Source organism: Python bivittatus, unplaced genomic scaffold (genome assembly GCF_059951505.1).
Source record: "Python bivittatus isolate LINGU-HERP-01145 unplaced genomic scaffold, Pbiv_v1 ctg000590_np1212, whole genome shotgun sequence".
NCBI classification, from domain to species: Eukaryota; Metazoa; Chordata; class Lepidosauria; order Squamata; family Pythonidae; genus Python; species Python bivittatus.
In genome coordinates, this window is record NW_028277086.1 from 1,243,252 (window position 1) to 1,265,552 (window position 22,301).

Below are 22,301 nucleotides of genomic sequence, written 5' to 3' on the forward strand. Positions count from 1 at the left end.
TCCCCCTGAAAGCAGGAACAGGCCTGGCTGCGTCACCGTCACAGGAAACCCATGTCTGTGGCCAAGGAGCAAACTGGGAAAGTATGAATGAAGGGCAACCTGTGCCATCTTAGGAAATTAGCAGACTTTTAGCAGCCTGGGGCTGAGAAGGGATACGGTGGGAGAAGAGGAAAGGCCTTTGCATCTGACACAAAGAACAATCTGAAAGAGCTCTTCTTGATTTTGAAAGAGTGGTTTGATTTTCCCCCACATACTTTGTTTGCACTTCAGTTTCAGCACCTGGGTCTCACAGCAGAGATGGAGCAGATCATAACCCAGCATGAAGACAAAGGACAGACAGACACCGAGTGATTTTCAAAAAACTCTTCTTCAATAGATTCTGAATGAAAAACACATGAGCAAAATCACAGGAGGAAAAGTTAAGCTTACCCTTTCCCCAGTTTGGTCAGGAAACATGTATCTTCATGTGCAATTAGGTTTTTCAAGTACAGGGAGTCCCCAGGATAAGAATGCCCAGGTTACAGACTACCCCAAGTTAAGAACAGAGCCTACTGTAGCAAAATTCGAGTTAAATACACAACGGTTCAAGTAAAATACACGATGGTTTGAGTTCATTACGCAGTACTACACATTCAGGATTGTCCAATCATTCTGTCCCAGCTTACATGCAAATTCGCCTTAAGGACAGACCGTGGGAACAGAACTCGTTCTTCAACTGGGGACTCCCTACATACCAAACTTGCCACACCGCGTTGGTCCGTGTTTTTTTGGAAAGTCAGTTTTTCACCCAAAGACCCCATGAAAACTCTTCTCCCAAACCACTTTTGTCCTGAAACACACGTTTGCTGAGAACTAAGCAGCAGACAGCACCAGCTGTCCATTCTGAGCTGCTTGTTCACGGAAGGCGCAGGTCTCCTGACCAAGAGGCCCAGCGACGCAGAGCGACTTGCTTTTGCCCGGGCTTCCTCTTGAGTGTGCCCAGCTGCCCCCAGACTGTGGACCTGCCACTGTGGAGCCCTTGCCTTGCGAGCAGAGCTCTCCAGGACAGCATTGCAAGCAGACCGAAAAGGTTCCTCAAACGGAGGCCTGGGAGCAGAGGGGAAGGGGCTAAAGGGTTCAGGGCGAGACCCCAGATGGCCAAGATGGCCAAAACACCGTTGGGATCGTGCTACAGTTCCCTGCCCTGAGGGGCTGCAGTCAAACATCTGCACGCTGCCAAAATGGGAGAAGAGGCAGAGCTCGCTGGGACTCAGCGATGATGCGGGGCTCCAGCTGAGCTCAGTCCTGCTCGAGACAGGAGCCAAAGGTAGCAGGAGGGCAGCCTGCAGGAAGGCAAAGACCCAGACAAAGGGCTGTTCCCCACTGAGGACTAGCAGCTTATGCCCAAAGGACCCCCCCTGCCTTTGGAAAGCACCCCAAGAGAACCAAGCTGGCCAGGATCTTGCCTTCATGCAACCTTCTCACTCCCAGGGCTAATCCTTCCTTCTCCAGGTCTGGCTGGGCTGCAGGATCTGGGGAAGCAAGGCCAGCCCCCACTGAAATGGGAAGGGATGGCCCTGCACACCACCTTCATTTTTGAAGGAAGGACAAGAAAAAGAGAGGCAAGAAAGAGGGGATTTGCTTGTGCTGAGCCAGCCAAGCACCCTTTTCCCCTTGGAGTCTAGACCGGTGCTTTTCAAACTTGCAACTTCCAGATGCGTGGACTTCAACTCCCAGCAGGCTGGCTGGGGAATTCTGGGAAGGGAGGGAGGAGAAGCCACCTCCGGAGGCTGCCCCCGCAGAGCAAGGCTTCTCCCAGGAATTCAGCTGCTCCCCGGAAGATGTTTGGGGCGGCAGCTGGGGAGGACAGAGAAGTAAAAACTGGTCCTTGTGGAGGATCTGATTTCCAGCATACACACAGAGGGGGCAAGTTCCCAATGGGCTGGTGAGGATCAGAAAGGACAGACAACTCATTTATTGCTTTACCATTGACAAGAAAAACATCAGGATTAAAAATTAGTAGTTAGAAAAAAACACTGTAAAATTTTACAAAAAGCATTATGTAAAAAGGAGTAGGAAATTCGGAGCCTGCAAAGTTACTGGCAAGAAAAAAAGGGGGGATGTGGGGAAGCCGACACCAGGCAGCTGATTTTCACAACCAGCCAGGCATGCCCGCATTGGAGGCCTTCTGCTTACCCACCCGGAGCTCCAGCGAAGGTGCCCCTAATTCATCGGCACAGGAGCCTTGCAGCGCTGCAGAGCCCAAGTGGGGCAGTGGCCTCAGAGCGCCCAAGGCTCCCTGCCAAGGAGGTCAGGATCAACCCCAGCACCTTTCCCTGCTCTGGAAGCCTGGCATGGTTCACCTCCCACCCTTTTAAGGCCACTGCTACCCCGCAAAGTAAGGTAAGGCTGGTGGGAAGCAACCATGGCATTCTCATGCCCCCCCCCCTTTCTCACACACACACGTGCGCACACGCACACACACACGCACTGCCCCAGGCCCCTGCACTTGCGAATGAGTACAAAGGGAAAGAGGTGAGCGTCTCTTCAAAGCTCAATTCACCCAGAACATTCTGAGGTTGAGGCAGCCTCCCACAAAATCCGCTGGTTTCTACTCCCTGAAATCCACCCAAGGCCCCCACCGCCCCACCCTCCCTGACTCCTTCCGCATGCCCTTCTCTGCAGCAGCAGATCTCTGAGGAAGGGCGTGAGCGCAGTCACTTCACGTTGACTTGGAGCACCCGGCCCAGGGCTACCAAACTGGGGCTGCACCAGGCGGAAGCAAGTCACTCCTTGCGGTCATCTCATGATCACCAGCTTCTTGAGCCAGACCTTCTGGGACGGAGCTCCACTAGTGCTGAAGCCAGCCTCATGTCCTGCTCAGCTGGCAAAGGGGGCAGACTGGATTGCTCCCCACTTGTAGCTCATTCTGGAGCCAAAGATAACCAGCTGGAAAACAGTTGGGTTGGAGAGAATGGCAGGGGTGGGCAGAGAAGCCCACCTGCCATCTCCATACCTCTGCCTGCCAGCCCCAGCTGGTATCTCCTGGGCAAGGCTGGCACCTTCACTACCCTGTTGGGCCTCAGTGCCCAGTGAAAGTCCTAGGCCAGGCAGATACAAGTGGGCATTCAGCCCTCCCTGAGATCTCCAAAGCCTACAAGGGCGGCAGAAGAGCTTCATCCCCTCTTAGGATCCCAAGAAGCTTCTGCTCCTCAGGGGCCTGGCTCTTCCCAGAAGGCACGGCAGAATTCCAGGAAGCAGCCTGGGAGGAACCGGAGTCTGGCAGGCCACATTTCTGCTCAGAGAGCCAGAGAGCAGCTCACCAATGCTGCCCCTTGGCCACCGCCCGAGGGGAGCCTGCTGGGGCTGCAACATCCCCCTCTTGCCCTGGATGAAGCGCTAAGGACACGGGCCCCACCCCAGCGGCCCCTGAGGAGGCCAACCTCTCCTGCTCACATCAGCTTACAGCAACGCCTCTTCTGTGCCAGCATCTCTTCGGCCGGGGCAGTCAACTTGAGGAGGGGAGGATCCCCGCTGGCTGCTGTAAAATACACAGCGTTGTGCTCTGCCGTGGGGGGCGGGGCCTCACTGGTGTCGGGTGGGAGGTCTTCGGAAGGGGGGCGCTGCAGCTTGGCCGCTGCCCGGTGGCGCTTGAGGTCCGCTAACGTGTGGCGAGCCTTCTCCTTGCTGAGGCCGGCGGCAGGGTCCTCCTGGGCAGCCACCTGGTAGGAAAGGCTGCGATCCGACCGCTTGGAGTAGAAGTGCTGAGAGGGGGCCGTGCCGTTGCACTCCTCCGGCCCCCCTGCTTCCGCTTCGGGGTCCTGCTGGGATGCAGAGAGGAAGGGTCTAGCCGGACCAGAGGCACACCAGGAATCTCTCCTCCCTGCACATTCATGCGCCCACAGCAGCACCAGGGGCCACACACATCTATGGAGGGCACCCTCTATGCAGTGGGTGGCCAGCCCTCCCCGCAGAAGAGGGGGAGTATTGCAGGCAGCTGCCTCCGGCCGGTGTAGCTGCCCCAGCCAGAAGGAAGGTGGGGGCCAGACAGGAAGGGAGCCCCCTTGGACCCGCCATTGCTTCCCTGGCAGCAAAGCTTGCCGCACTTTTTCTTTGCAGCACATCAGCGTGGAAGGCCCCTCATTTGAGGAAACCCAAGTTTGGGGAGGGCAAGCCGTCTTCTCACGCTGAGAGCCCATTCCAAAAGTGGAAGACAAAGACCTTGGCAGGGCCACGGTGGAATCTGAATGTGGCTTTGTGTAATTTAAAGTTAACGACAATGAAATGAAATACGGTCAGTTTGCCAGCAACAGCTCCTGGGACAGAGCCAAGACTTCGCAGGAGATGCAGGCTGAAAGTCCTGGCTTGAAAGGCAACCTTGCCTCCATTTCAGAGGCAACTCCACTCCTGGGAAAGAAAAAGAGGGCCCAGGGGAGGCCTGGGTCTCCCGCCCACCTGGACCTCGAGCTGTGCGTCGGTCTGCCCATCCTCGTCCTCCATCTCTCCCTCGCTCTGCCGCTGCTGCCATACGATGGCCTCCTTCTCATGCTCCTTGCGATAGAGGTTGGTGCGCTGTGTCACGCTGACCCGCCTCACCACTTTCCTGAGGGGGGAGGACAAGGAACAATCAAGGGTCCCTGAGGGGCGCCGAGGCTGGGGAAACTCTGTGGCCCAAGCTCCTCCAAGCCTGGGCTTCAGGAGTTTGATTCAGGAGCCCTGCCCACCCTTCCTCCTCCTCTTCCTGCCCCCTTGCTCTGGCCACCCCCACCCGGCCTCTGGAACCCACCCTCGGCTGCCAGCACTGGACGTGCGGCGCTGGAGCAGCGACTTGTGCTTGTCGTGTGATTTCATGATGGCATCCTGCTTGTGCTTCAGCTCCAGAAGTTTGGCGCGCACGTCTTCATCTGCACACACATCTGGCAGGAAGAGAGAGAAGCAGCCTCAGTGCTGCCCAACACCCCCCTTCGCTTCGGGGGGCTCCCTACACAAAGACAACTTTCTCAGAACACGCTTCACCCCTTTTCTAGATTTGCACAATACGCTGAACTGTAAACTAACCAAACAGGCTGGGTTCACCCAATCCACAAGTCAAGGTTAACACGAATTGAGCTAAAACCGTGTGAATGCAGTGACTAGATATTAACTGGTGTGGTTAAGTATGTTGGGTGAACTCAGTCATGCTTTTCCCTTGTTATTCTGTTGTCTCCCCAGCTGTACAAAGGCCTGGGTTGTGTGTGTGTGTGTGTGTTTTACAACCACTGGTTCAATACAAACAACCACAAAGGGTAACAGACAAACCCAGTGCATATCGTCCTCCCCCACCATCACCAAAAGTCTTTTCCAGGACCTTCTTCCCAAACACGTGAGCAAATTAGCCTCATTGCTACGGATCTCCTCTTTTGCATCACAGTTGAGGGCTCATATTAGCAGAAGGGTGGCATATATTTCGTAAGTAAAAGCCCTGGACCATTAATGCCCCAGTTCTGGCCTGCGCAGAGAGCACCAGGGTCTGTGCAGAAGCCCCTGTCTTGCCCCTCCCTCCAGCACCTCTTGCTCACCCAGCGGGGTCTCCTCCAACACTGACTTCCCGTTGAGATCTGCTCCATGGGCCACCAGAAGCTCCACCAAGGGGATCTGTCGGCAACAGAAAAGGTTTCAGCAATGCAACGAAAGGGGCATCTGAACTTAAGGAAGCTCACCCGCCCGGCACGGAGGTGAGGGTCAATCTCTGAGCATTAAGGGTGAGGCTGGGCATGGAGTTGGACTCAGTGGCGCCTTCGGACCCCAGGATTCTTTCTAAATCCACACTTTGTCTAGTCAAAAACACAACTCATCCATAAAACTTGCAGCCTCAAGATGTGAGGCTGGTTTATAAGACTTTTAAAAAAACAGGGATTTTTTTTTAGATTTTTTTATCCTGCCTTTATTATTTTTTTATAAATAAGACAGCGAGCATACCTAATACTCTTTCCTCCTCCTCCTATTTTCCCCACAACAATAACCACCCTGTGAGGTGAGTTGGGCTGAGAGAGGGACTGGCCCAAAGTCACCCAGCTGGCTTTCACGCCTAAGGAGGGACTTGAACTCACCGTCTCCCGCTTTCTAGCCTGGGGCCTGAACCACTTGACCAAACTGGCTCCTTCTGGAGCCATTTATTTCACCACTGTAGGGAAGAGCAGCAGGTACCCCTTTCCTGGCGCCAGGAGGGTTCTTTTCCAGAAAGGCAGAGGGGCAGGGATGGAACTCAGGGAGAGGGACTCGTTAGTCGGGTTTCTACTACAGTGCGCGGGGCATTCAGGCTGTGCTGGTCAAGGCGAGGGGCAGGGTTGGTTCAGCCATCTGGCGCCTGAGCTTTAAGCAAACAGGGAGAGCTGCTCAGAAAGCACACTGCTTTTTTATAAAAAAGCTGTGAGATGGGCAGCTATATAAATGTGATGTATAAATAAAAATTTTAAAAAGACACGTGAGATCCCAAGGACACTGCGTCTGTTGCCTCTTGCCATCCAATGTGCTCCGCAGGATCAGGGCACTCACTGAGCCCGGTTTCTGCCAGCTCAGACCTTTCCCAAGAGACCCCTTTCTGGGCCCTGTGGAGGAGAGGCCGCTTTGAGCTTCCTGCCAGACAAGGCACAAAAAGCCGCCTTTCTCGCAAGGGCCGTGCACTGGGACTTCCGCAAGGGACATTCCCAGGACACAATTTCTGAGGCTGGAAAAATCTGCCTGCCTCCCTACTTGCTCCATCCACGCTAGTGAAGGAGGGCTCCCTCCTGGACGGCCTGCAAGAGGTGGGAACGCCACAGCCCCCCCGACACACCGCTCGGGCCCTAATTGAGGTGGAGCCACTTCTTTCCTCCGTGGCCCAGAAGAGCCGCTGAGCTGCCGGCCTTCCTGCCAGCTGCCTCTGCAGTGGCGCATCCAAGAGGCACCTCGACTCCAGATAGGTTCAGGTTACCTGGGCGGCCGTTGTTCTTCTGTCTCAGCTGGCTTGGAGGGCAAAGCCCCAACAGGGCTCCCACCTCAAGGCTCCAGCAAGGAGTCAGCAGCACTCACCTGGCCCCAGCAAGCGGCGGCGTGAAGTGGCTGCCACCCATCGTTGTCCTTGGCGCTCGTGCTGGCTTGATGTTCTAGCAACAGCTCAGCTGCCTCCAGGTAACCATTGGCTGAAGCAATGTGCAGCTGTGAGGCAGAAAAAGCGGAGGCGTGATTCTTTGGAAAGAGAGTAACCCACGGGGCGGGCAGGCAGCTGGCTGAGCCTCACCTGCAGCCGCACTGTGGGCCTATTAAGGTAAGCTGAGGTGTACTGAGGTCCACGGGCCTGTGTAAGGAAGAGCCACCGGCATCCGGGTCAGCTTCTATCCCACTCATGCTATCATCTCAGAAGGAAAGAAAACACAGATGTTTTGCAGAGAAAGTTTGGAGGGAGGGAGGGAGGGAAGGAGGGAGGATGAGCCAAACTCAGGAGGACTTCTCCATCCCAAAAGTCACCCCAGAGCTCAGTGTCAAGGATTCCTCTCACCAGGGTGGCGCTGTGGTCCAGTGGCGTATTCAGATCAGCTCCTTCTTTCACCAACCGACAGATGTCATTCACCATGGTGCGCTCAACAGCTGAGCGGGCCTCCTCAATGGTCTCCTGAGTGATCGCTAAGGACAGACGGGGAGAAAGAGCAGCTCAGAGTCAGGAAAGGGGAAAGCAGCCGTGGCGGCTCCACCCGAAGAGGGACAGGCCTCCTAGTAGTGGCTGCTCAGGACACCCCTCCAGGGCTTCAGCTGCTCCCTTTCTGCCATCACGGGCAAGGATGTGATACAGGCCCGGCCCCAAAACAGGATTACCACCCCATGGCTGCCTGTCACAGAGCCTTGCCCCTCACCACCAAGTCCCTGCTTCTGGGGAACAGCAGCCCCCTCCACGCAGAGGCAAAAGACGCCACACTGTCAGAAGAAAGCATCTTCAGGCTGTGGGCCAGAAGAAATTCGCAGGAATGAAAAGTGTGTGTGCCCTAGGCTTTCTGGATGCAGCTGGAGCAAAGGGGCCCAACCTTCTCTTGTTCAGGGTGTCCAGCCCAGTCAAGGCAGGTCCTGCTGAGGAATGCTGGAGAACCCCTCCCCCTTCCAAAATAGGGTGCATGGCCTTTGCCCTCCATTTTCAAATGGATCTTCTGGCGCGTGGAACAGAATGCTTTTCTGCCGCTGTAATGAGGCTATGTCAGGAGACTGCGCGTATCGCCTTCATAGCCGTGCCGACTTTCAGGGTAACCTCCAGCTGGTCACCTAGCCTACACCTTCTCTATCGCACCAAAAAGCCTTCTATGAAAGCCTCGATAGATGGGCCAAAGGCAACAGAGCTCAATATTTAGGATCGCGGCATATGAAAGATTGCAAGTTAGAATATAAGTAAGAGGAGTAAACGCTAAAGAACATAAAATGAAAGAAAGAAAAATAGATATGCTGCATGTTGATGAAATTAAGAGAAAAGGGAAGGATGTCATTGGCTTGAGTAATGGTGGGCTGATCTTGCACAGGTAGTCCTCGCTTAACAACGGCAATTGGGATCGGAATTGCTGTTGTTAAGTGACACAGTTGTAAGCACAACATCATGTGACCGCACTGCTTAGCGATGGCGATTTCGGCAGTCCCAGTTGCTGCAAGGCCTGCACAGGTTGTTAAGCAAAGACCTAACGTGACCACAACTTCAGACTTCCTGCTGGCTTCCCCACTGATTTTGCCTGTGGGAAGCCAGCAGGGAAGGTCGCAAATCTCAATCAAGCAACCGCGAGGACGCTGCGATGGCTGGAACTCCTAGGATTGGTCATAACCACCACTCATTCGGCACCGTTGTAAGCTTGAATAGTTGCTGAATGAGTGGTTGTTAAATGAGGACCACCTGCCCACTGGACTTGATGAATACCATGCAGGAAACTAAAGGTGAGGTTTAAGAGCTAAAATTTATGTCACAAGGGATATTTGGATTCATCTAGGTTCCGCATATATAAAAGCAGGAATCCATAGGCTGATAATAGTTTCATTTTCCAGCAAACGGTGATAGTGGAAACACCAAAGAAGAATCTTGGGGAAAGTTGCAACATTCTGAATGAATGGGATCCAGAGAGAAAATGTATTCTGTTACGTGGCATGAATGGGTAGATGGGAAAAAAGAAAAAGTGACTGGGCATTTGGATACCCAAGAACGAATGAGAACGGTGACTGATGAGAATTTGCTTACAAAAGGTCTGCTTTGTTTCTAATATGTGGCTGAAGCGTATTCATGCATACACATGGCAAAGGAATGAATATAAATCTAAAAGGATGATGGATCTGATTACTTATAAAAAAGGCTGTGAGAATCAGGTGATGAGACATCTTAAATGTGAGATAGACCACTTTTTGTTATATCAAAGGTAGATCTTCAGAAATACAGACATGGAAGAAAAAGAAAGAAATGAGAGTGAAAGTAGAGTGCGTACAGAAAAAGAAAGTACAGACCTGCATGAAAGTGTATTACATTAATCTTCCAACAGAATGAAAGGAATGCGAAAACAAGGAAAGAGGATATGGAAGCTGCATGGAACAGAGTGAACAGAATTATGTTACAGAGCACCACAGTAGTCTGTGGAATTACACTAATGGGAAGTATCTAAAAACATGCTTGGTGGAAAGTGAAAGAAGCTGTGGATGAGAAAAATGCTTATAAGGTTGCTGCAAAAAATGAGGATGAAATATTTGTATGTGTGCAGAGAGAAAAAGGTGGTTGCAAAGAACGTAGTCCGAGAGTAAGGCTCAGGTAAGATAAAAAGAGGAAGATAAAACACAGAGGGATTTGGATGGAAGTAAAAAATTGCTTTGCAGATGGATGAGGAAGGCTACAGCAGGAACTCTCAGCAGAGCAAATGGAACTAAGAATAAAGTAAGGAAATGATTTGCGATGAAAAGGACAGGAATGCTAGAAGGAGTTTAGAGATTTGTATGGGGAGGACAGCAACAGATCGAAGAGCAGAATAGAAATGAATTCTTTAAATGTTAGTTTCCAAATAAAAATGAATGTAAAGGATGTCAAAGGTAGTGGAAACGTGGAAGTGCTTTGTTATATGGAAGCAAGAGGTGGGTATCTCAGGGGAACATAAAAATGGAATGCAATAGGAAGAAGCCATAGGAGGTGTGGTAGGGTGCAACAAGAAGAACTAGGTCAAGAAAGAGTGGGTGCTGAAGGAACGTGAATACCAGAGTGGGAGACCAGTACTGAAGAAGTGAGGAAGCACCTTGAGATGCACTGGTCATATGGAGGGAATGGATGAGGATCAAAGTGCAAAACAAGAGCGAAGGGATCGAGAGGGAGGGGAAGGCTGAGGAAACCATGGCTGGATGGAGATGTCGAGATCCTCAAGAAGAAAGAGGTGAGGAGTTTAAAGAACAAAAGGCAATGCATGTCACGGCACACGGGTGTGGGGACGCACAGTGAATGATGAGGATATTAACCAGTTTAGCTATGTTTGTTTTTCTTTTTCTTACCTTGTGCCTCTCATTTTTTGGATTAACTATTTCTTTTCTGCACTTTGCGTAACAGTGTTGATCCTGAAAGGGAACAGCGTGACAAGTCTGTATCTATGCATGGCTTTTACACCATGTTACTCCCTTACTTGTCAGCCTCCTCAGGGAGGCTCTTGGCTTTGAAAGGCAGTAAAGTAGTGTTTCTCAACCTTGGCAGTTTTAAGATGTGTGCACTTCGGCTCCCAGAATTCCCCAGCCAGCACATTACAGTAGAGTAACACCTAAATAAACAAACTGCTGGAAGGGAAGCAGTATCCTCTCCTGGTGGGAGGCAGGGGAAGGCTGAGGATCCCACAAAGACAGGCAGGGTGAGCTGCCTGTCCTTCATAACTGCCCCATTCCACAAAGTCAGAGAAGATCAAGAGAAGCAGCTCAGGAGGGAAGGAAACTGTGAAGAAAAGCACACTGTAAAACTTCCAGCTCTGAGCTCTCAGGCATGGCGGCAAAAAAAACGTACTACATTCTGACGCAGATGCAGTTCAGACTCCAAAAAGGTACCTTCCTCTGTTTAAGTGGATGCCAAGAAGCTTTTTCTTCATGTTTACGTGTCTGTCCAGATTTGGAGCTGGGGAGCTTCTGAAGGACTGCTGCCTTCAGTCCCTCCCTGCAGGCTCCCTGGCCACTGTTTGAAAGAGGGCACTGGCCTGGAAGGACCTCCATTCCTCGAAGTCAGGCCTGTTCCCAAAGCCAGCTGGGACTGGGGAAGGAAGCAATAAAACGCCGGCCAAGCTAGAGCCTCCTTGGCCGGAAGCAGCTCCGCAGCCTCCTCCTGGAGAAGCCCGGTCAGAGAGTGGAGTAGAGGGAGCAAGGACCTGGCAGCAGCGCCCGTTCCTACGGGCAGGCTGGAAGAGGCAAGAAAGGCAAGAGCCCAGAAAGAAGGCCCCTCACCTCGGTCAGCCATAGCCGTTTCAAGGTAGTCCAGCGTTGCCTCGTCCTCACAGAGGTCGTACGGCATGTTTCCATCCGAGTTGACGGCAAGCAGGTTGGCACCTCTGGAGGAAAAAGGGGTGGAGACGCCGGGAAGCATGTGCGAGACCTCCTGCTCCGGCCGGGGGTTGAACGTAACAGATACGAGGAGCTATTTTTGTTCGGCAGCAGGCCACCTGCAAAACACGCTCTGCGGGCAGAGATTGGGTTTCCCCCTCTCTTCTCTCCCCTTCATTCAGTGGGGGATGGTGGCTTAAACCGCATGCTCTTCCCCAGCGACACTTCCTCTCCCTCTACAGGGCCCCAGACCATTTTAGGAAGAGGGGCCACACACAAGACTGGCTCTGCCATCTGGTGACTGTGCTGCCAATGCACAGGAAGCATCAGCTCTACTGCTCCTCAGCTGGCAGAGATGAAGAGGGTCGCAGGAAGGAGAGGCCTCTCCTGCACCCCACCATGATCCTGCTGCCACGATAATGTCTGCCCCTTCCTCCATCATCTCCCCACCACTGCCAGAAGAAAGCCAGCGACCTGTTCCTCGCCAGCCAAGTATGAGCTTGCAGGAAATGCTGCCGGAGTTCCTGCAGCACACACTTTTGGCAGTTGCCCAACAGTAGGTTATACAATGTGTCCCGCCCAAGCTTATATTTTGGGACAAAATGTGACTTCCTAATCCTTTGTGATGATGTACATAATTCTTGAAGAATAAGTCCACAAATCCTATTCACTGGCTACACAAGACAGATAAGCCCTAGTGAAAAAGCGAGGGACAATATGTAGATGTTCTCCTTTGTCAAAGTTAATGCCAGAGAGTTGGTGAACGTGGAAACGTTTCTTTAACCTCAAGAGGAAGCGCATCAGAGGCTCCATACTCCCCAAATGATGACAGTGGAGGGAGGCATGACTCCTGGCAGCAGTGAGCACCCCCTGGGCATAAAAGAAAGAGATGTTCCTATCCAGACCACCTGGGCCATGTGGTTGGCTCAACAAGGAGCGCGTGAATTCTAGCCGGCTTAACACTCTTGTGCAGCAAAGGAACGCTCTTCTGCACACTCCCCTGGGCACGAAAGCACAGGGGCACATGCCCTGCTGGACTTGCCCCCCCCCCCCCCACGATCTCTGCTCAGGCTGGTGCCTTGAGAGGAACCATATTCTGGAAGGGGCTGTACCCATTCCTGAGGAGCTGCTCAGTGCTGTATGCAGCACCAGGATCAGGATCCAGGAAGGAGAATATATTTGCTGAGGGTGGGGGGAGGAAAGGAATTGGGGCAAAGGGTGCTGTCTGACCCAGTGGCTGAAGAGGAAGCAGTAATAAAGAAACTATCCAAACTGATATTACTTGCACAATCCATCAGGTTGACGAAATGACCCCTAAGACACCAACATATTCCTGACTCTCGCACGCAGCCAGCACGACTGCCCTCTTGGGCCAGGCCAGCCTATGTCCCATAACAGCTAGCCAAGGCTTCTCGAAGAACCCAACGGCCAAAAGCACAAGCTGATTTTTGCTCAGCTTGCTTGCCCCGTACCTTTGAATGAGCAGCTCCACCAAATGCAGGTGCCCGCAAGTGGCGGCAGCGTGCAAGGGGGTCCAGAGCTCACTGTCGCAGGCGTTGACATCAGCACCAGCTTCTAGCAGCACCTCCACTATCTCCACATAGTCGTCGATGCAGCACTGGGAAAACGAGAGGAAGAATAAAGGAATATGAGGGGCCAAAGAGGGCTCCAGAAGGCCCCATTTCTAGTCCAGGAGCTCCACATAGTCTCAAGGCACGTTGTCTGTCTGCTTGGACAGGAAGTGTCCAATGGCCAGAAGGCTGTCCGGCTTCTCTGCTGAAAGGAGAGCACTCCCCTGAGCACTCCCCTGCCTCTTCCCACTGGTCCATTTTGCTGGCTTCCCACCAGTGTCAAACTCCTGGGACTCAGAAGGCTTTTTTCCCCTTTTTCTATTCATGCCACATCTTAACAGCCAGGACTAAACCACATAAAACTTGAGCCACGCGCAAGATGCTGGATCTTGAGACTAATTTCACAGCTATGCTTGGGCAGGTTCCCAGCTCTGGTCTGCAAGCTACAGCCCCCTGCCACCGTCCAGCTCTTCCTCAGCTGCCCACACGAGGAATGGAACTCAACTTAGCTGGATGTGGGTCTCCCCTGCTAGCCAAGCGCTACAATGAGGAGGAAGATGAGGCAGTGGCACCATTGAACATCCTCTTCCAGGTCTCAGGGGGAGAGCAGCAGGTTCCCACCGGGGCATCTGAGAAGCACGGTGACCTCCATTCCTGCTCTACCCCTGCAGTCTATCAAGGACAGAGGGCTGGAAATCTTCAGTGCCCCAAGACACAGGCTCTCTTCTTCTCCCCCAGTATGTACAGGAAGATTGGCTTAAATGAGGATGGACTGCAGTGTGAATTCCTAGGAGAAATATCCTTGCTGGGGCATTTGGCAGAATGAATGAACCATTTCAGCCCCCGGCACTGAAGCTGGCGAGGTACACAGGGCAGCAGCAACAGGAGATGCCAAACAGCTCTCATCATCACTGAAGCCCACGCCATCAAGGGAAGGTGACGAAGGCATAGCGGTTTTCTGCAATGCCGTCTCCTGAGATTCCAGAAGCTTATGCAGTCTTGGGATTTCTGAGCATCTCTAAACTCTGCTCCCCGGAGCAGCTACAGGCCCACTGCACAGTCACTGCAACTCCTGGTTCAATGGCCATCTTGCGTCTCATTCCTGAGTCCCCCAGCCCTGCTTAGGATGCAGCCTCCCCCGTCAGGTGCCCTCTGTGTCTCCAGGTCCATAATTCCCGCTCTGGTTGGTAACAGGTGTCATGTTATTTTGCTTAGTCATTGCACCGCTCTTGTCAAGAGGGAAGCAGCGCCACCAGCAAAGGAGGAGCCTGTGGGACGCTGTGTGAGTATGTGCAGAGACCTACCATGCTAGCAGAACACTCGACATCTGGCCCAGATGGTGGGAGCTGGAGGAGAGCCAGAAAAATGTATTGGGCTCACCTGGTGCAATGCAGTCAGTCCATCCTCATTGTACAAGCTGGGGCTGATGCCACTCTGAAGGAGGTGATGAACTGTAAAAAGACAGAGATTTTTCAGACAAGGGGCTTGGGATTTTCCCTAAACATGGCCCTCTCCAAGCCAGTCAATATCTGCTATGGGAAAAGCTGCACCATCTATGTGGACCCTGGGATCCTGGATCATTCCGAGAAACTCTGCAATGCTAACTTGGTGCCCACTGTCACCCAGCAACAAGCTTCAGAGGCAAGGGGTGGAAGCCACAGGGCGCCGGCATGGATCGTGCTGTGTGAAGTGGAACAATCTATCTTGATCTGAGAAAGGACTCTTGAAGTTTCTGGTCAGGAAACTGAACGTTTCACACAGAAGAGCAGAGTCCAAAAATATTAAGGCTGCTCTACAGAAAAGGACGTGGTTTGTCATAATCATTGCTTGGGCTTCTGATTCTGGGACCTTTATAATTTACAATTTTGTCCTTGGTTCAGCAATGGGTGGAGACGGCAAGGCTTTGGGGCTGAGGTCAGAGCACAGGCGGGTCCAGCACCACACTTCAGCACAAGAGGGCGCCCGCTGTTCCCTGAAGAGACATGCGCATCAATACAGGAAGGGGCAGAAGCCACCCTTGCTTCTGAGTCCTGAGCGCTGGGAGTCAGCAGTCGGGAGCTGCAACCCGCCAGCAGCCCTTGACCCCTGATCCCAACCGCTGCTCGACAAAGATGCTCTGCCTCTTGGGACTTGTGCCACCCCACCCTCTCTGGGAGCAGGGACCCTGAGTTCCGGTGGGAAAACTTCCCACCAAACAGTCCCCTGATTTTTTTTCTCTTATAAAATAATAGTTTTTATTTTGCAATTCAGTGGTTAATATTTTCACAGGGTCCTCAAGCACACCAGTTACAAGTGCGGTAGATCAGTTTAGATCTTTCAGCTAGGTGCTCTTCTGGATGATCACATTCTCTAGATGAGAAGGTACTGTTTCTGGTTGTTTCTGGACAGTCACTTTGACTATCATGTTTTGTCATCGATACCGACCTGTTTTTCACACTTATTTCTTCTTACCTCACCTGAACTAAAACCAAGGTCCAAAATCTTAAAAAGTTTAACTCTGTCCTACACATGGAACTTTCTGCAGTTTCTTCTGTTCACACACCCACTTGCTCTCTCTGCCCTTCCTTTTACCCTCCCTGCAGGGGTGACCACAGTGCATGTTCTGTTGGCCATTCGTGTAAGCACACTGGATTTATCTCCAGTTTCAATATCATACCACAATATTTGAGGAACAAGATGCCAAAATATAACCAGCCTGTTATGGTTCAATCTAGAATAGGGCAACGGCAGGTGAAACTGCTGGGGCCTGAATACGTGCCTACTTGTGGTGCATAAGAAGTTGAACAGACAGGGCACTCCAGTGAGCCAGAGGCAGGGAGTCAACCCCCAGAGTGTCCGATATCAAGGCTTAACCTAGGCTCAGAGACCTCCTCAAGTCTGCCTTAACTGCAAGTATCCACCATCAATTGCTGAACCCAGGCCTGGCTGAAACTGCCTGGAGCCCCAGGTTGGGTGGAGTTAGCTAGGACTGCGACAGGATTTAAAGATGGAATGCCAACACTGGCAGGGAAAGAAGCCAAGAACTTAACCTGCATTCAACTAAGAAACTGAGTAAACATCCAAAGACTTAATCTCATGCACCCAACTGTCAGTTGTACCACCAACAAACCATGGCATTTTGCCAAGGAAGCAAGAGCCCATGGCTCTGTAGGAGCAGCAGGAGGAAACATCCTTCTTCCTGGAGTCCATAAGCACCTGCAGCTTTGCCCAGGGAAACCGTGTGTTGACTTAAGGGCTGCCTTTCAGCCCCAGCAATGGCTGCACCTGCACAACCTGTCCCTGGAATCCTGCAAGCAACGCTGAGAAGCTCCCTGCCAGACCAGGCGATGCTGCCTCTCGGCCACTGCCTGTGGGAAGGGGGGATCAGCATCCAGTGCTTCAGAGTCATTCTTGGCTTCTCTTCCTTTTTTATCACACAAGAACACCCAGGGTGCACAGAGGGAGAAGTCTGAAAGCTGGTTCACCCCACTCTTGTACTCCTCTGCTCCAGAGGCCTGTCAGTTACCACAGTGCTTGACAAATGAACTCGAACATCTTGGGAAAGATGCTTCTTAGAACCACAGAACTGCATGCACAAGGTTGCTGATGTGGGAAAAAATGAGAGAAAGGACCACTGTGTATTTCTTCTTGAGCTTCTGAGCAAAAGGCAGAATATATATCTTACACACAAACAAAGCTGAGTGAACAGCCAACTGCAGCTAACAGACTATCTTAACTGAATGCGTAAACCCAGCCTTCATCTGCTAGGGCTGTGTCCCTACAAGGAGGGAGAAGAGCAATTACACACTTTTCCTTTTTCGTTTTACTTTATTAGAAAAAATGTCCTTTACAAGAAGCAACATGACACCACCCCTTCATTACGGCAGAACCAGGAAGTCTATAATCTTTGTAGACATAATACCATTGAAGGGAACAGTCCAACACAGTTGGTGATGAATTGATTTTTAACTGCCTTAAAAGATATTTATCATGATGTATAGTGATTGTTCCTGTCTTTTTATAAAGAAAGACAAAGTGACTGCTAGGGAGGGTAAAGAAATCAAGAAAGAGCAAGATCATCTGTGAGTCAATATACTCGAGAATAAGTCTATAAAAGCTGGACTCTCGATAATCCCCCCAATCCATTTGGACAGTTACTCCTGCATCAACCAGGGCATTAAATCCCATTGTGGTGACTCAAATGTACTCCCCAGTTTTCTGGTGACAGAACTTCTCCTGCCCAGGATGAGACCTAGTGAACGCGTCCCCCGCCCCCATTACCCTCAGCTAAGGCAAAACCCTTGAGCAGAAGGCAAACTGCCACGGCACTAAAACTCACCGCTGGCTTACTTCAGCACTCGGAGTGCCCTTTCTGCCTCTGGGTCGCTGGGGCAGCTCTTCTAGCCCCAGATCTCTAGGGAAGATTTCCAGCTATGCAGAAGGGAAGGTCAAGTGCCTCCTCCCCTGAGCTCACGTGCCCCGGGATTCCTGCAGCTACGCCAGAAGAGTTTGCTGCTGCTGTGCCTCAGGCAAGCTGGACCATCCCCTTCCATCCCACATCCTTCCCCATGCTACAAACTGCCAGGGTTGCCCCTGCTTCCAGCAGCTTTTAACTCCCCCACCCTTAACCCTGCAGTGCTCCTCTCTTCCTGGAGCTGACACACGTTCAGTTTCTGGAGATCACTGTGGTGCCTGGAAAAGAAATACAGAGAAACGTCCCCAAATGATTCTCCATTCCTCAGAACAGGCAACAGCATTTGGACAGAGGACATCCCCACCTGCCCCATGTGCCGTGGCCAAGAGGAGGAATGGGCAAATGGTTGCAGAGAAAGAGAAACAGGATTTTCTTAGAGTTTAAAACGCCAGAAGACTTTCCACTTTCTTTAATCAAAGAGGCATCAAGGCAGGGAAAAGGGGGTGGTGAAAGAGGTCTTTGGTTACCAAATTCTCCATGAAGGACCACTGGTGTTCTTGCCTTAAGTCCAGCAGCGACTGAAACGGAGGTGGCCTGGCTGCCGAAGCAGAAAAGCCTGCTCTGGAACAGGGAGTTGGCAGCCACCCCCAACACAACACACCATTATCATCTCTCTTCTTTCACCAGCAGTTACTGCCAGAACAGATTGGATCTGGCTGTTTAGAATTATTTTTAGATTGCCACCTTTTCATTAAAGCTTCACATTTGGTTGTTAGTTAGCCTGGCAAAAGGCATGGGCAGGATTGTGGTAGACAGCCAAGAAACAGCCATTCAACATGGGAGGGGTCAGCACCTGAGAAACACATGAGATGGAGGTGGGGCAACCTCTGAAGAGCAAGTTTAAGTCTCAGGAAAACAACAGTTAGATACAATGCAATCGTTGTGCTCACATCTTGGATAGCAAGCTAAGTTCCTATTCCAAAGACTTTATATGATGGTTGGGTTCACACAACATGCTAAACCAGGCTAACGAGACATAACTTTGTTCACAGAAGAAACCTTATTATGGCTTGATAGGATGGCAAGATTCACACCAATTGCTAAGACAATATGCTGATCTGCAGACTACTCAACCCCATTTTGGCCAGCCAGCGTGCTGTGTGAGCCGAGCGAGTGTATAAGACGCTCATCTCCATTTCTGAAAGAGGAAACATGTGACCAAGTGCACCGCTACATTGTACATGTCTTTTATTTAGAGCGATATGGACAACCATCTGCTGGCCAAAAGGTTCTGCTCTGCCCTTCACATTAGCAGGAAATGCTGCACGCAGCACAAGTATGACTAAGGCTGGTCACCTAGTCTCCATCTTCTCCATTATACTAAAGGCAGTACATGAAAATCTCAATTGACCAAACCCATGACAGGTGGTGGACATCAGTATATGTGGGTCCATTTGGTGATGACCATCACCTGTGGAAGATTGCAACTTGGAATATAAGAATATAAACGGTCAAGGATATGAATGAATGAATGAATGAATGAATGAATGAATGAATGAATGAATGAATGAATGAATGAATGAATAAATGAAATGAAATGAAATGAAATGAAATGAAATGAAATGAAATAAAAATAGATATGCTGCATGTCTGTGAAACAGAAGGAGGAAGGATGTAATAGACCCGAATGAGAGTAAGTTGATCTTGTGGAGTACATTTACAGTATTTACTCTATTTGTATACCACTGAATTAAAAAGATTCACAGCAGCTTACAGTCATCCAATAAAATGTACAGCCAATTAATATGTCCACAGGTAAACATCATTAAAATAAAAAAAACCTGTAAGATAATGACGATGATGATAAATGCCAAATCCAGTCTAAACATCTGGTTGATTGTGCAACCAACCATAATAATAATAACAGAAAAAAAATAACACAACCAAAATACAAGGCAAAAATAGAACACAACAGTTAAATTGAAATTAAAGAACACAGGAGCATAAGCAATGCCCCACTGGATTGCATCCCTGGACCATCTTGTCCAGCAGCCTGTCCTCCCAGTGACCTACCAACTGCCCAAGGAAGCCCACAATGCCCTTCAGCCTACCCTGCCACCATCCAGGTTAACAGTGACAGATAGCTAGTTACCAAATGCTCTGTGGGTATAATGGCATGTGGGAAAGACCTTGGGAGATGGGACAAAGAGATGCTGCCTAGTGAACAGTCAGCTGCATAGTGGGTGGAGCAAGAGGCTCAGAAGGGATCCTCCCTAAGTTCTCAGGCTGTAAAGGTGAAGGCGGAAGAACTGTACTTTCAGACTTGCAAGATTCTGTTAATGTAGCTTTACAATAAAGTAGAATTAGCTGATCTGATTGTGTTTCTTGACAGGTCTACCTGGTAAGGCTGACAGTGGAAGAGCCCTATCCTAAGCAGATTCTGGAACACTGAATGGTGCAAGTCTTACTTCCAAGGGGAGGCTCCTCCATAAGGCCAGAGCAATAATTGAGAAACAGCACCTCCCAGCTTCCATTCCTCTTCTCTTATGAAAGTGGGGTACAAACCAAAGCTTCTCCTAGGGAAAAAAATACTGGGCTGGCTGATACAGACAGATGATGACTACATGTGGGAAAGTAAAGGTGTAGGCTTAATTACGAATCAAAGGGATAAAATGCATGTCCCAAGAGATAAATTTGTGTCATCTAGGTTGGATATATACGAAAGTAGGAATCTACAAGTTGGTGGTAGAGCATTTTTAAAAATGGGGAAAACTGTGCAACATTCTAAATGAATGGGATCGGGGGGGAAATTATTTTATTAAGTAACACGACTGGATAGATTTGAATGAGACAAGAGCACTGAACAAATGACTAGGCCATCTGAATACCTAAGAATGAATGAGAATGCTGACGGACAAGAATCTGCATAGAAAAAGGTCTTTGTTTCAAATATTAAAGTGTATTCATGCATACACATAGCAAAGGAATGAATATAAATCTAAAATGATGACAGATCTGATTGTTCATGATGAAAGACTGAGAGATTTAGAAATGGATACAAGGACGATCAGAAGTTTTGAATCTGGGTCAGCCCTTTTTTGGCAGTGTGGATCTTGAGAAAAACAGACATGGAAGAAAGGAACAGAAAAAAAAGTGAAAGTAGGATGACTGCAGGAAGAGAAAAGTGATGAAATTATTTGGGATAAAACCAACGTAAGAGAATGCTGGAAAAAATATGTATGGGAATGTTAGTGATGCATTGAAGGGAAGAATTGAAACGAATGCTTTAAATATTGGGATCCAAGGTAAAACAATGAAAATGAAATAATAAACACAGTAAGGATATTGAAAAAGGATAAGGCTGCTAATATTGATAATATGAGTGAAATCTTAAAGTATGATTGTGGTTTGCTTCTGAAGTGGCTGTGTAACTTGTTGGACATGCATGTGAAGATTGCATCTGCATCAGATGATCGGAAGAATGCTGTTAATGTTCCCATACAGCAATGGAAAGATAGCAGGACCAAATGAAGAAACTACAGGGGAACATTTGCTAAGCACACTTGGAGAAGTGGTTGGCAGAATTCTAACAAAAGTGACTTTGGAAGTGCAGCGCATCTCAGGCTGGGCAGGTTTGCTGGGAATGTATGAATGTGCGAACTTTAATGCGTGTTCACTGCACGAAAACATATGATAAAGTGAATAGGCTTGAATGATGGAACATTTTTATTTTATTATTTATTTATTTTATTTATTAAATTTCTCCCCCGCCCATCTCCCCCCAATGGGGGAACTCTGGGTGACTCACACAGAACATTAAAACCATAAATATATATATAAATACATAAACATCAATTTAAAAACATTTCTAAAAAAGGGAAAGGAGAGTCCAAGAAGATGAAAAATTTGGGGCTGAAGACAGCAGGCCTCTATGGGGCTAGCCATCTCCATGCTTGAGATAGTCCCTCCCCACCCCAGGCCAAGTGATTTTGCAAGGATATGAGCTTGAAGATTGATTACTGAATGCAGTGATAGATTATATGACACGAGAAGTACTGTTCTAAAAATTCATGTACAGAAGACATTAGTTTTAATGGACAAGGAAATGGAATGATCAACTGCAAAGCATAAATGGTGAAAATTAGAGCAAATACATGAATTTGTGTATCTTGCTAAAATGTTTATCTAAAGATGGGAATTTGATGGAGAAATGTTAAGGTGCAAATTAACTAATCGAAAGGTAACATACGTATGTAGTTTGTTGTGAAGACTGATTGTCTGTCCAAAAAATGGGTGGGTATAAGGAACACTTCCACTCATTTTGCTAGAGGTAAGTAAGAGCTGGATACATCAGAAACCTAAAAATAAGTTGAACACAATTGGATGGATACTTAAGGAGTATATGATCAAACAAGAAGAGGTAGGATCAAGAATGAATGGGCCCAGCACAAAGGTGGAGTAACCAGGATAAAAGAACACTGAGCTGGTCTTATTGAGAATGAATGAGGATCAAATTAAAAAACAAATATATGAAGGAAAAGTGAGTGGATTGAAAGGAAGGAGAAGACACGAGAAACCCATAGTTGGATGGAATCATCAAAAAGAGAGAGGTGAAGGTGCAAAGAAAAGGCAGTGTAAAAAGTGGTGGATGGACACAGGGGAAGCAAAAACAACTTGCCAGGACAGAAAGATATGGAGAGGCAGCATGAATGGTGTTGCTGTAAACTGTAGCTATATTTCATTTTCTTTTATTTCCCCTTACTTTCTTTCGTTTAGGACGCCTTACTCTTTTTCCGTACTTTGCATTATGTCACTTATCCCAAGATGGAACA

General features: G+C 49.5%; 1 protein-coding gene across 4 annotated transcripts in view; it reads right to left on the reverse strand.

Annotated features, from left to right (window-relative positions):
* Positions 1–348: 348 nt before the first annotated feature.
* Positions 349–22,301, reverse strand: part of PPP1R16A (protein phosphatase 1 regulatory subunit 16A) — a 41,690-nt gene continuing 19,737 nt past the window's right edge. For 2 of the 4 annotated variants that reach the window (XM_088148848.1, XM_088148847.1), the window contains 9 exons: positions 14,457–14,527; positions 12,978–13,123; positions 11,410–11,513; positions 7,496–7,620; positions 7,030–7,155; positions 5,538–5,613; positions 4,766–4,895; positions 4,435–4,582; positions 349–3,803 (listed from right to left, as the gene is read on the reverse strand). In XM_088148848.1, coding sequence (XP_088004974.1) covers positions 3,432–3,803; positions 4,435–4,582; positions 4,766–4,895; positions 5,538–5,613; positions 7,030–7,155; positions 7,496–7,620; positions 11,410–11,513; positions 12,978–13,123; positions 14,457–14,527 — 1,298 coding nt within the window. In that variant the 3' untranslated portion in view covers positions 349–3,431. Of the gene's footprint in view, positions 3,804–4,434; positions 4,583–4,765; positions 4,896–5,537; positions 5,614–7,029; positions 7,156–7,495; positions 7,621–11,409; positions 11,514–12,977; positions 13,124–14,456; positions 14,528–16,271; positions 16,515–22,301 lie in introns of those variants that run through there. The other 2 variants (XM_088148850.1, XM_088148849.1) reach the window with 2 other exon arrangements.